The 13,522-nt window shown below is 37.5% G+C and overlaps 2 protein-coding genes across 3 annotated transcripts in view; both read right to left on the bottom strand.

Annotated features, from left to right (window-relative positions):
- The window catches only part of Teh4 (tipE homolog 4 phospholipid transfer protein), a 43,763-nt gene extending 42,883 nt beyond the window's left edge, over nt 1–880 (bottom strand). The window contains exon 1 of one of the 2 annotated variants that reach the window (XM_019054860.2): nt 496–880. The gene's annotated coding sequence lies outside the window, so the exon portion shown is untranslated. The remainder of the gene's footprint in view (nt 1–495) is intronic. The other variant, XM_019054859.2, reaches the window with a different exon arrangement.
- A 3,574-nt stretch (nt 881–4,454) lies between these two features.
- Nucleotides 4,455–13,510, bottom strand: Teh2 (tipE homolog 2 phospholipid transfer protein). The gene is made up of 5 exons (XM_019054846.2): nt 13,292–13,510; nt 11,719–11,972; nt 9,251–9,427; nt 7,257–7,420; nt 4,455–4,870 (listed from the first exon to the last, which is right to left on the bottom strand). The coding sequence occupies exons 1-5, from the start codon at nt 13,392–13,394 to the stop codon at nt 4,825–4,827; spliced, it is 744 nt and encodes a 247-aa protein (XP_018910391.1). The 5' UTR covers nt 13,395–13,510; the 3' UTR covers nt 4,455–4,824.
- Between the last annotated feature and the right edge of the window lie 12 nt (nt 13,511–13,522).

The following is a 13,522-nucleotide window of genomic DNA, read 5'->3' as shown; positions in this document are numbered from 1 at the left end:
GAACATGTTTTAGATTTAAAAACACATTTGAGGAGCTTAGAAGACAAAGCACATAAGTGCAGTTTTTGAAAAAATTGAGATACTAATGATTTCATATAAATCTTGTCACAATGTATATTCTGAGAAAACTTCGCTCCCAAATTTCAAATATTAAGCATCAAAAAGTTAGTTTGAACTTTCTTTCCGCCATAAGGATCCATGCAATTTTGAAACTTCAGACACGTATTACTGGAAAAAGCAAAAACTCCATTTATACGCCTTAATTGCCCTCCAAGCCCCTCACTTAACCCTTTATGGTACGAATTAATTTTGAATCTTGGATTCTAGGGGACTTAAATCTATTTTGTAACTTTCGTAATTTGCCACAGAGGAAATATTCCATTTTTAAAAAACCATGCAAAAAGCCGTTCGCACGAATGAGGAATATTATGCCATAGAGGGTTAAAAATATTTCAAACATATTTATGCAACACAATATTAGAGGACAAATCATACCTGGGAAGATCAATACTGTGACAAAGTCGTTTCAATACTTGAAAGAACTGCGAATGGTCTCGGCGCGATACTGCTATAACTCGTCAGGTGCGAATGAAGCGCGTGTTCCTGAGTGTTCCTGTTGCTGCGGCAGAACACAAGCGGCTCGATCCTCTTAGATTCGGTGAGCACAACACCCTTTAGAACACTGCATTACAAACACCACCACGAGGACGAAACCGGACAACCCCAAAACACCGCAATGGTTTTCCTCCTCTATATTGGTGAGGTTCCCCGCGCCAAAGGCGGATTATATCGGCAACGAGTCGAAAGTACAACTTTCAGAGCTTTGGTCCGCGAGCTTTCGGAACCGCGAGCGGAACCTGACTGAAAGTTCCGGAGAGCTTAAAAGCTCGGTTGACACGATGGTCGTCGTGGAAACGCGCCTGACCTTTTACAGCCCCGTCCGCCGAGGGCGCCGGTGTCGCCATCTAGCGACCTCCGCGGAAATCGCAAGGCGCCGTCGGTCGGTTTCTCCGTCGGGTCTGGCAATAAACACGAACCTACGTGGAGTTTTGATTGCTTTTAAGTGGTTTTCCTCTGGATCTATGACGCAACGGACTCTTGGATGTGAATCTGGAGGAGTTTTACGATCTGAGCGCGGTTGAGAGATAGGGTCGTTTCGGACGCACATATCTTCGTTTCTCGGACGAAGGAACGTAACCCCATTCCAAGGTTGCAGAATTGACCCAAACGAATCGACCAGTCACATAGAATCTACCTATGCAACTTTTGTCCGCAACTTTCCTAATTTTTAAGTGAGATCAGGAGAAAAATCAGTGAAATTTTCAGTTTGAAATGCCCGAGATTCTCCGCTCAAAATTGCAACTTACGAGAGGGAATTAGGCAACATCGGAACGTAGTTACGTTCTTTCGTTAAAGGTATACTACGATTTTATATATTCCCTATTAGGTTAGGTTTTCCAAATGAGTGTAATGAGGAGCCTTTGTCATGAAAAGCTTTGGGAGGACGATAATATTCACATAAGATGTTGGAAAGAGCTCTTGCATTTAAATATTTCATATGAATGATCTTTTTGAAGATGGATACTGATGTAAATAGAAGGATAACTCAAGACTAAATCAAGATGGATGGTCTACCTCAAAAATTGAAGGGGAAAAAAGCAATGCGTGTACCCTCCTCATTTCATTCGGATTAGTTCTGTTTCCTCTAAATATTGAAGTGGAAAACACACCTGATTTCGACGGTGGAAGTAGAAAAACATTTCTCAAAATTGGCAAAACTGGAGGAAAATTACGGAAATGTGCAATGACTGGTCAAACCCAGAGCATTTTTATCAAGAAAGTATAGATGCTTTCCGATATGAAAGCTGTAGGGGCCAAAAATGGCGACGGATGTAGATGTAAGGAGAGTTATTACCAACTATTGACAGCTTTCACCTTTTGGCTTTGATACTAACATTGCCACCAAAGGGATGCTAGCAGGAAAATATTCTCTTGAATCACGTAAAAATTGTTTTTGAACAAGTAAAAAGCGTTCCATCGTGTTATCCAAGAAAAATTCACGATTCAAACATGCTTGTAATGAGAAAGGCGAAATACAAAAGAAATGAAATAAATTCAAAGAGTCATAACCTTGCAAATATTGGCAAACAACAAGCAATAACTTGCAAATATTTGCAAGGTTATGGCTCATTAAACTTATTTCATTTCAAACTTCACAATGCATGGTTTAAGTGAATGAAAGCCAAATTCTCAGTCTTTTTAATCTTAATTTGTATGCAATATTCACCATTTTTGAGTCCTGGACAGCTCGATGTAGCCTAAGTAGTTGAACATATCAGAAATTTGATATTTCAGTGTCTACTCTTCTGTGTAAGTATCAAGGTACTCGAAGCATACTTAGTCTTAAACCGTCCACCTGCCCACCCGTCCTTATAGTTTACTTCAGATTGGAAGCAGACATACTCACCGGCCTGGTCATTGCCAAATTTTGCCAATGCTTCATAAGCTGTTACTATATGAGAGGTGAATTCGAAACCTTTAGTAATTCATTCTTACATGAAAACATGTTTTCAAGCGGTGAAAATGATTAATTGCTAAGCCCATTGATATCAGTGCATACTCAAGAAAATGAAAAGGCACTAGTTTTATTATCACTCATAATGGAAAGGCAGTGCTATTTTTCCTAGTTTTTTTTTTAAATTTTCAAACAAATTAGCAGTGCCAGAGGGAAGTACAAAAATGAGAACATCAAACGATGCAAATGATTGGATTACCCAGCAAATCACAAAATGGCTGTCATTTTCTGGTATTACTTATACTTTTATTCGGATGATAACATAGGAAATTGAGGATGATCACTAGCATACCGAGTTTAGCCAATTCTTTCAAAGAGCAAATCATATATAAATATCCGAATTTCAAATAAAAACACCCCAATCATTCTCAAATTAATGATTCTGGAGTGCCAATGGAGATGTTGCATGTGTGGGGGATTTGCGATTTGACTATTGAGTATTCTTATGTAAAAGTTCGCGAGAAACACGATGGTGCAATGGGCGGTGGTTTTCTCTGAAATCATCTCCCAAGCTCAAAAAAAGCTCTCAAAGTGAGGCCAAAATGGAGAGGATATCCCAACCTACCCTGAGAGTCCCCCTCTACATTAAAACAAACTCTCCATGCAAAGATAGGGAGCAAATACATCAGCAGGGTTGCCGTGTTTTCAGTTTTGGAGTCCCCAAATAAAGTGGCAACCCTGCTACTGTATTTGCTCCCTATCTTTGCATGGAGAGTTTGTTTTGATGTTGAGGTGGGCTCTCGGGGTAGGGTGGGATATCCCCTCCATTTTGGCTTCACTTTGATAGCTTTTTTTGAGCTTGGGAGATGATTTCAGAGAAAACCAGTAGCACCATCGTTTTTCTCGCGAACTTTTACATAAGAATCAATGGTCAAATCGCAAATCCCTCACACATGCAACATCTCCATTAGCTGTTGAGAGCCATGATATGAGAGGTGTGCACGTATGAGAATACGTGTGGTATTATTTCTTTTCAACAATTGCATCAAGATTCTTTTTCTCTGACAAGAAATAAATTGATTTACTGATATTCGATAACTTGATATGTTGAGTAGCTCTTCTTATACACGACGAAAATATTTTTGAAATATTCTTTGATATTAATTATCTTTTCTTTATTTAGTAATATTGACGAAGGATTAAAGCACCGAGACATATTTGCCCATTTAAAGTTGCTTTTCACAGAAGAACCAGTCTGATGGTGGCTATTTACCATCTATCCATTTATGACTCCCCGAAAATCTATGAGCCAGTGTATTAGAGATCTTACACCGGCTGCTGGGTCTTCTAAAGATTTTACCAAGATTCTGGTCCTGCCCCTTAAATTTTCCGAGAAACGCATATGGCCAGACAGTGGAGAGGTTTTTCACCAGACTTATTTACCCTTGTCGAGTGCATGTAAAAAATATGAATGAATATATGGAATATGTCCGTTGTATTTATCGGAACGCATCTACAGTTGCTCTCTCATTGGACTTAACTACATCATCGCGTCAAACGGGAAAACTCCTTAGGGAAAAAGTTTGCATGCCGATATGAGGTTTTCCCTTCTGTGAAGAAAATTTCAGTAATGTAGAGACATGACGTCACCTTATCTGATCTATATGAATCTTTCCGTGCATAATGTAGGTGTTCATGTTCGAAAACACGCTTAACGTACTCATGAGCAATTGAAGTTGGTTTTTCCCTTTATATTTTCCATTAAATAGGTAAATTTTTTAGATCTCACGGACTTTAAACCGTCTCTACTGATCGATTTAACGCTCATATTTTCCATTAAGTAGGTAAATTTTTCAGATCTCCTGAGAGATCACGGATTTTAAACCGTCTCTACCAATTGATTTAACGCTGAAGGTGGCTCAAATAACGCTGACACATATTTTTGTATCAAAATAGATTTAATGAAAACTATGCAAATAAGTATCTTAAAAACGGTTCAGTACAAATATTCATTTCTAAAAGGCTTGTCATAATAAAAATCATCCAACTGAAATGTGAGTAGAAGCGTTTTGAATTGATATTTTTGGAGAGTTTCAACGTAATGCATGAAAGTGGATGTGCAGCGAATTGCAATGCTTAAGTCTAAAGGAAGCGTGGAATTGGTTTTTAAGCTGAGGGTAAGCTGGGTTACTGTGTTGAATTAATTTCACTGTAGAGAGAGTGTGTGTGTGTGTGTAGGTTTATGGCAGAATTTCACGGTGGATGTATTCGGTTGAGCATTAGTGGATGACTTGTGTCACAGCATGTCGTTAGTACTCGGCTTCGTCCGTATCTTCATAGTCTTCTTCTTCACTCCTTCAAAAAAAATGAAGAATATTTTTTAAAAGAAATAACAAATATAATGACTGCGATGATTACATACGTATGCTTGAAAATGATTATACTATCATAAATAAATGTTTCGGTATGAAGTAAATGAGGAAACGAGGAACAATGGGTAACTGCAAAATCAATAATATAATAAATATGGTATTAACCGCAAAAACTATACTGAAAAAAAAAAAGATTGGTAGAACGTACCATTCCTTCACGTTGTATTTCACACAGCGTTAATTCAGAGTCAATTCTGCCAGAAAAAAAGGAAACGTTAATATATACTGGCACGGGTAACCATCTCTCTGGCAAAATCGACTTTGAATTCACGCTGTGTAAAAAAGAGCGCGAAGGAATAATGGTAAATTCTCTACGGATCTTTTTTTTTTTTTTTTCAAAGTAACCTCTATTTTATTCATACATTTATAATATTTCTCACGTTGATTTAATATTTGAATAACCGTTTTTCATGCAACAATCACATGGTAATGCAATGGCGTTACAAACTTCGTAACTGTATGTGGTCATGCAAAAAAACGAAAGAGCTCAGGCCTTTTTTATGGTTAACGCCTGAATACAACTATTCGTGTTCGAGGGATGTCCGTGTTGCATACGCGGAAAATTGTAGGCGTTTTGGCTTCGTTAATTGCAGCAACGCACGTGTGCAGCTATTCTTGCTAATTCGTTGCATCCAAAAATGTATTGACAGATTGACCCTGTCGGCTGAAACTTAGGTGAGGCGTAGGAGACGAAATCGCTGCAGGGTTGCCAAGAATATAGAGTGATTTGCAGGAGCGTGATTGGTGAAGAGTTTCAGAATTGATTGTACGAAAATGTTTTGACGGAAAATTTCTCGGTCGTGTTGTGGAGCCTTGCGTAAAAATCGGAAAAGGATGCGGAGTTGAGCTACTGATTATAAAAAGCAGCGTGTAGTTAGTGACTACCACTATTATTTGGGCAGCTAGTTATTCAGCCAGGTTATAGAAGAGACCAAAGAAGATTTACGAGGTCCTAATTTTGGCGAATTTCGTGATATGCCACATAAATTATGCTCAGTAAAATCATATTTTTAAAAATATCGGATTCAATTTTCGGAATGACATTTGTCAGTCCAACTGTATGTGAACCAAATTATCTCATCCACGTTCGAATATAGAAGAGTATACAGATACAGTTCGAATACACAATCGTCTGTGGTTGATATCATAGTATGCGAAGACATTATTTTATAATTATTCTGCTCCCGGATATATTTCTTAGATGATATAAACTAATACTGTTTTTTTCTTTTATTGCAGGTAAGTGAAGTTAAGGTCCAATTCATACAACTCTAGATTTCAGGTAAGTGCGATAGCCTATATAGATTTTTATTTACTCACAGACTTATCACACCACATTCTGAGTGATGATGATCATTTGTTTCATATCTCTATTAATACTTTTTTTAAGATAATTTTTTCTTTGTATTATGTATTCCACAATAAAATCGTTTGTCCCACCATACATAACCACGAGGAAAATATGGGTACTTAAAATCCATACTTGTACTTTTAAAAGTTGTCACCTGAAATTTTCAGATGACTTTTTATTCATTTTCTGAGGTATTTGGTTGTTGCGCAGACTCTCTGGTTTTACTTGAGTTGAATTAATTTGATCAAGGATCAACCTGCAAGTATCTTTCTTTCTCCTAATAATGCACCAGCTCCTAGCATATTCTATCGCTCCAATGGACAGTTACAGTTACGCAATTCCCAAATCGTCATTTTTATGCAAAATAATCATTAAGAAGAGCTATACAATAGGCACGTAGCCGAAAGCAAAAAAAGGAGGAAAAGAGAGAAGGAAAGACGAGACAGAAGATGAGAAAGTGCGAGAAAAGAAGAAGTTTGAGACCGTCGAAGATATTTATCTCTTTTAATGTAGAGTCTCAAATGAGAACACCGTGTTCATTCCTAAAATTTTCGTCAGAGAAGCCTCAAAATGCGTCCTAATAGAGTTGAAATTTCAAAAAAATTTCCAACTTTATTGAATGTAACAATTTGAAAGTATTTGTTACAGTAAAAAAGCGTATTTTTCTGCAAAAAATTATGAAAAATCGTTACAGAAGCCTCGAGATGCGTCCAAATAGAGTTAAAATTTCAACAATTTTCAGGATCTTTTTGAATGCATATATAATTCAAAAGTCTTTTTTGCTGATGTATCACCACCGTTTTACACCTCCATTATTTTTCGGACATTTTCAAAAACCAAGCGGAGACATGAAATGTTTAGCCCTCCCTCAAAATATTGTTCGCCAATTTAGGATTAAGATTTCGACATCGGTATTTCTTTGAAATAAAGGTAAGGTGTATGTTCAGGCACTACTCACTCGTCCTTATTGGAGAACTCTTCAACGTAAGTGGGTTGCGAAGTACATCTAGGGCAGTACCAGTAACTTAGGACCCCCGTTGAGATCCCGAACAGCAAATTAGGTACAGCGAGAGATAAAATGAGATGCCTTAAATTATCGTCCCAGCTGTACCTCAGCACAACCTGAATCGGAATGCAGAATTTAATATGAGTTTCACTAATTTAAGCACGAAGATACATTGTTCAGAGTGTTTGCTCAACAAAACTTTGCTGAGCTAACACTGGAAAAAAGACGCTTGGATCTAGAGTTTAGACTCTTAAAAACATTGACAAGAAAAAATAGTCTCGATTCAATCAGACTTTTTGCTTGAATCAAAAAGAAATCCGCCGAAATCAATAAGCTTGGCTCTTCAATTCCAGAAAAAGTCGGATTGAGTCAAGAGTATTTTTTCATGTCAATATTATTAAAAGTTTGGACTCTAGATCCAAGCTACTTTTTTTTACAGATAATTGTAAAATCAATGAAAGTGGGTATAAAGCGTGTTTCTGATCAATCCAGGCACAAAGAAGTTGATATCATGTCATGACCGTCGGGGCTCACTTTTGTGGAACAGAAACTCTCATTTGTAAAAGAGACCGCAGTATACGACCCAAGAATTCGCCTCTCAGAGTAACAATTTTTTAAGTTGTATCTGTAAATCATGTCTCTAAAAGGAAAAATTTGCTACAAATAATTTGTCACCTCTTGAAATATGAGAATTTATGTTTCTCAGAATTAAGTTTGAGAGAATTAAGAATTAAGTTCAGAGTTTAAGTACCGATAGGGATGACGTGATGATAACACTGTATCTCTAAATTCTAGTATCGATTCTAGGCCATGATAAGTAGTGTGAACATTTGAAAAACTGTTCACGAAAAATGTTTCTCAGAAACCTTCTTAATGCAGGATTCATACATATTTTTCTCTGAAGCTGACGAAAAATTAAAACTAACTTACTCGTAAAGTATTGATTTCTAAAGACGAGAAACGAGCATATCCATTTCAACGTTTAAAGATCTGTAATGATGTTTTTCAATTTTTTGAAAGAAACCGAAAAAAATATCTCCTTAAAATTTTCTGTGAATATCTTTGAATGAGAAAAAATTAAATTCACAGAAAATTGTATGAAAAAGGGCTGAATGCGTCTCTTGTGAGATTGGTTATCAAAAATCCGAGATCTCTCAATTGCTGATTCGCATTATAAGGCTCTAGTCATGGAAATGCATGCCAGCAAATCGTAATTTCATGCATTGATTTGGTCCATGTTTCCGATTCCAGTATAGTTTAGCCAAACAAGATACCTTCTATCGCAGAATTCTGCAAGCTGAAGAAGAGGATTACATTTGTCTCTAGAATGGTGCATTCTGGGCATTATTATCACGGGAAGAATGATACCGGACCACCACGCCGTGCTATGCAGGACGATAAAAGGTACTTGAAATAACTGACGCACTAAATCTCGACCTCTATGAGGTTGGTAGTAGGTTTATGATATTCTATGGTAGCATGCGGTAGTTTGAAAAGTCTGCAGGAATTGATTCAATAACCAATATGAGCACTGATTTAAAATGATCGTCTTCGATTTTAATTGTTCTCGCGTACGTACCAAAAACCACAATTTTTAACCACCCTTCACGTATAAAAGCATCTATGGTCACACTTTTAAATTGTTTTTCTTTTAATCTTGTAAATGTTGCGTGAGCACACCGTTAGCATAAACCGTTTTATCTCGCTAGTGTGTGACTCACATACTTCAACCTACGGATCAACTCTGTATTAAAAACACCCACGTCTGAGGCTGTCTATTTTTTTCGTTTGAAGTGATGCTGCTTTGCTTTTTTGCCGTGCATTTTAACATGATTAGACTGAAATTTCAACTGTAACTACGAATGACACGTGGAATCACTGTTAAACGAATTGCTGAACAAACTAATCCGTTCAAGAGAGGAGCCCGGTCACTGAAAAAAACTCACATGTTCTGAATAGGCACGGCTGTAGTAGCAAGGGAATATCTTTCCAATATGCGCAGGACCGTACTCTTTCACAAAAACTGAACAGTTAACTCTCGGCGGGTAGCCACAGCCCTCAGTGTTTATGAGAAATTTCCGATCTGCTACATCCCAATGGAATCCCTCGAGGTTCGTGATTCCCTGAAACATGGAAAGAAAACTGTTAAAAATTATTTTAAACGAGTAGAAGAGAGAGACAAAAAAAAACAAAAAAAAAAAAAAAAAACATTATAATGATATGGTATATTTTATTTTAAAAATTTTTACTGAACGCGCCTGTACGAGTCATTAAACAATTAGGAATCCAATAACTTCATGTAAAGAGATAGAGGGAGATAGAGCCATTGGATTTATTTGGAAAATATTATAATTACAATGGTCACTGGTCACCTCATTGTCCCCAAATTAAAAAAAAGAAGACGAAGAAAAAGAAGAAGAATTAAAGAGAAAATAAAATGTCAAGACTTTGTTTTCACAATTTTTTAGGGTAAATAATTTCAAAATCTTCAAAGTAGGCAAAAATCAGCATGATTTGTTCTTATTTGAAATCCAGGATTTTCTACACACGACGTTCAAATCGTCTAAATAATTGAAGCTTTTGACGATCCAAAATCCAAACTTTTGCTGCATCACTTGGTTTTTTAAAATGTCGAAATTTTGTATCTACTTTTATTGGCGACTCATTCCACATCGATTTTAAATCGAGTTGTTGGTGGATTGATAAAAAAATTACTTTTAAATTTAGTGTCAATGGCGTCACAAGTTTCATTCGGTTGCTGGTGACCTATAGTCACGCGTTTTGTTTTACTTTTGTATATTCCTTGTAAATGGCCTGGTTACTGAGCGTCGTAAATTAATTAAGTAACTATCTTAATATTTATATTCTTTTCAATCGGACTCAGGAGTTTTCATCATTTTCTCGTTGGAAGCGTAGCGCAGTTTTTCGGGATTTTCACGCCCCCCCCCCTTGCCCCCTTGTGTCGTTTTCTAATACAACCCCGGATCCTCCTCTGACAAGTAGGCATTATACGTTTGATGGACGTCCTGCTCCTATAAGATATCACAAATTGTGAAAAACGCTTGAATATTTGCTTGTATTTAGAGCAAGTATTTTTTATGATTGTGTCACAAATAGCGTCCACCAAATGAGTATTATACATTTTGGGTTTAAATTGCGTTGAGCAGAAAGGAACAGAGCTGCATTAGCAATTCCCTAATTTCATTGTGCAATTTAACTTTTCACATGAAAATGGTTATGCGAATTTTTGTGCAAATTTCAGTCAATTTTCTGCAAAGTAGGAAGTAAATTACTTGAAATTTTCAAAGGAGCCCGTACAAATGTTCTCTTGTAAAAAATTAAATTGCCCAGACAAATTTTTCAATAGCTGATGTGGCTTGGTTCTTCTCTGTTGAACAGGGTCCATTTTTTGTGTGTGTGTGTGTTTTACCAATGGAGTATCAACACTGGCACTGACACCCTTACTGCCGTGCTAAGGAAAAACGCCGTATGAGCCCTCAGACGTTGCCAAGTTTCCTTCGATAAAACACGAATTTCCCAGTAAATTTATGAATATTTTTCTTCCAAATTTTCAGAGGATTTTGTTCGTAGTATGATCTAAAGTTCCTGAAAATTTCAAGGAAAAATATTCATAATTTTCGTCAAGAATAAACATTTTATCAAAGGAAATTTGGCAACTCTCGAATGTTCATGCGGCGTTTTTCCTTAGCACGGCAGCTTACCCCCGTTCTAACGCAGGCTCATACCTTTTCTCCATCTCAGAGTGTTAAGTATTTTATATATTACTAAATCGGCCCGAAACGCAAATACAAAAACAATTCAATATGGGACTAAGGCCGCAAAAATAAAAACATGAATTAAAAAGTCCGGGACGTTTCGCGATATATAAGCATTTTTAACCGGCGAAAAAATGAAAATGCAAAATCCAGTGCACTTTTTTATTTATTTCGGTTGCATTATCAGTCTCGCGGTAACAACGGTGCGGCTCAGTTTGTTTATTTTTAATTTTCCTTGTTTTACCGCTTGAAAATGCGGTCGTGACACCGCAAAACGTCCCGGTTTTTTTATGCTTTTAATTATGGGGCCTTAGTCCGATTTCAAGTCGATTTTGTCATGAATGAAACACACTAAAAAAAAGTGAAAGAAAGTGAAGTTGATTTATCATTCTGGATGTAAAAAAATGATGCAAGAACTTAGAAAATGCTGAATTAACTGCTACAGAAGTTACCTCAGCAGTGTTAAGATGTAAAACTAACTACCGTTGCGGGTAATTTAACATTCTGTGAGTTCTCGCACACTTTTTCAACATGCAGAATGTTCAATCAACTCGACTTTTTTTGGTGAGTTTTTTGAGAAGCTCTCGCGTCTGTTTCTTCTCCTTGTTTTCTTTTTTCCGTTTTTCATGGTGGCTTACTTTGTTGCGAAACTCGTGGTAGTGGAGGACGGAGTAGTTGACGAAGATCTGGTGGCAGCGGGTCTGCGGGGCGGTGCAGCCCTCGCGGCAGGAAGCCCACGTGCAGTTGCTGAGACCCTCCGCGTAGACAGTCTCGGTGACCATGCACGTAATTGGTTCCGGGTCGTAGTCGGCCAAGATCGTCGAGATCGCCGGGTCTACCACGAACGGGATCAGGAACAGAAACGCGAAAACCGATAGAATCGCCGTCGTCCCTGAAACCCGATAGATCCATCATTACAATCAGCCCTAAAAGCAAAACGAATTTCCGCCCGAGGAATAAACGGACGGCTAAAGGTGAAAAGCTCGCATCTGCCAGAGACAATTTATCCTAAAGACCCCGCTTTAACAATTAGCGGACTTATTATTGAGTTGGATAGACAAAGCGATAGACGAAGAAGACGTGGGGAGTACGGAGAGATTCTACTCGTTGAAATGCCTGGTTCTTATAGCCGGAGGGGGTAAATGATGGACTAACTCTACGGTCTCTCGTAAGTTGCTGTTCGTTAGTCTATTACCTACTTCCTTTGTCCATTGCAACCACCCGCTTCCACCAATAGGATCCCTCCATATCCATTTTGTCTTCTTTGCGGAGACAACAAAACAAAATCCCCGCTCATGCTCTTGATAGGTATCAATCAATATGATTTAATTTTTAGATTTTATAGACTTATTTCTCATTTTTTCATCGGAGGTCACAATCATAATTTTGAAAACTCTTCGTTCAAAAACTGTTTTTAAACCGTCAATTTATTTTATGCACCTCATCACTATCAATCAAGAAATGAATTTTCATGGTCGTGCCAGATCTACAAAGCACCAATACCAAATTAAAAACTAAAATTCATTGGCCAAAGGAATGGCATTTCTTTTTATCATGAATCACGTTGTTAAGATAACGATGTGATGGCTTTACGTAAATGATAAAATTAATTAACAAAAAGAAAATAATGGAAAATTTGCAGGGGTCTGAAATTTTCTTAATTTCATGTTAAAAAAGAAACTACTGAGTGAACTGAGTTTTAGAATATCATCGGTTTCTAAAATGAACAATTGATCAGAGGAGATATGATCAAATGACCTGATCTACTAAAATACATGTGTTCAAATCGGAAATGCAGCCTGATGACGTCATAAGGTGGTGGATTTTCTCTTTTTTATATCATTCACTCTACAAATGAAGATGTTGCATGTGTGAGAAATTTGCGATTTGACTATTGATTCTTATGTAAAAGTTCGCGAGAAACACGAGGGTCCAACTGATTTCCTTTGAAATCAACTCCGAAGCTCAAAAACACTCTCAAAGTAGAGGCTGTAATGGAGGGGATATCTCACGCTATCCTGAGAGTCCACCTCTACATCAAGACAAACTCTCCATGCGAAGATAGGGAGCAAATACATTGACAGGGCTGCCACTTTATTTGGGGACTCTAAAACTGAACCCTGCTAACTTTTACGTAAGAATCAATAGTCAAATCTCAAATTTCTTACACATGCAACATCTCCATTCTCCATTGAAAAGCGGGGTAGTTACCTAGGAAGAGAGATGTGTAGAATTTAATCTTAGCAAGAAGCGTCATTTCAGCGAGAAGCTGCTGCTTGTCGCCTTCGCCATCACCAGCACTTTCCTCTCCCATGACGACCACAGTATCCGTGTCCGCCAGCTCAACAATCAGTAACCGAAGCCTTTTTGATCATGGATTCGGTTTTATCACAGGTAGTTTTTGCAAGAATTCTCTGCAGAGAGGTGATTGCGAGTAAATTT

This window comes from Bemisia tabaci, chromosome 7 (genome assembly GCF_918797505.1).
Source record: "Bemisia tabaci chromosome 7, PGI_BMITA_v3".
NCBI lineage: Eukaryota > Metazoa > Arthropoda > Insecta > Hemiptera > Aleyrodidae > Bemisia > Bemisia tabaci.
Note: the sequence above shows the minus strand (reverse complement) of the source record. Positions and strands in the feature narration are given on the sequence as shown.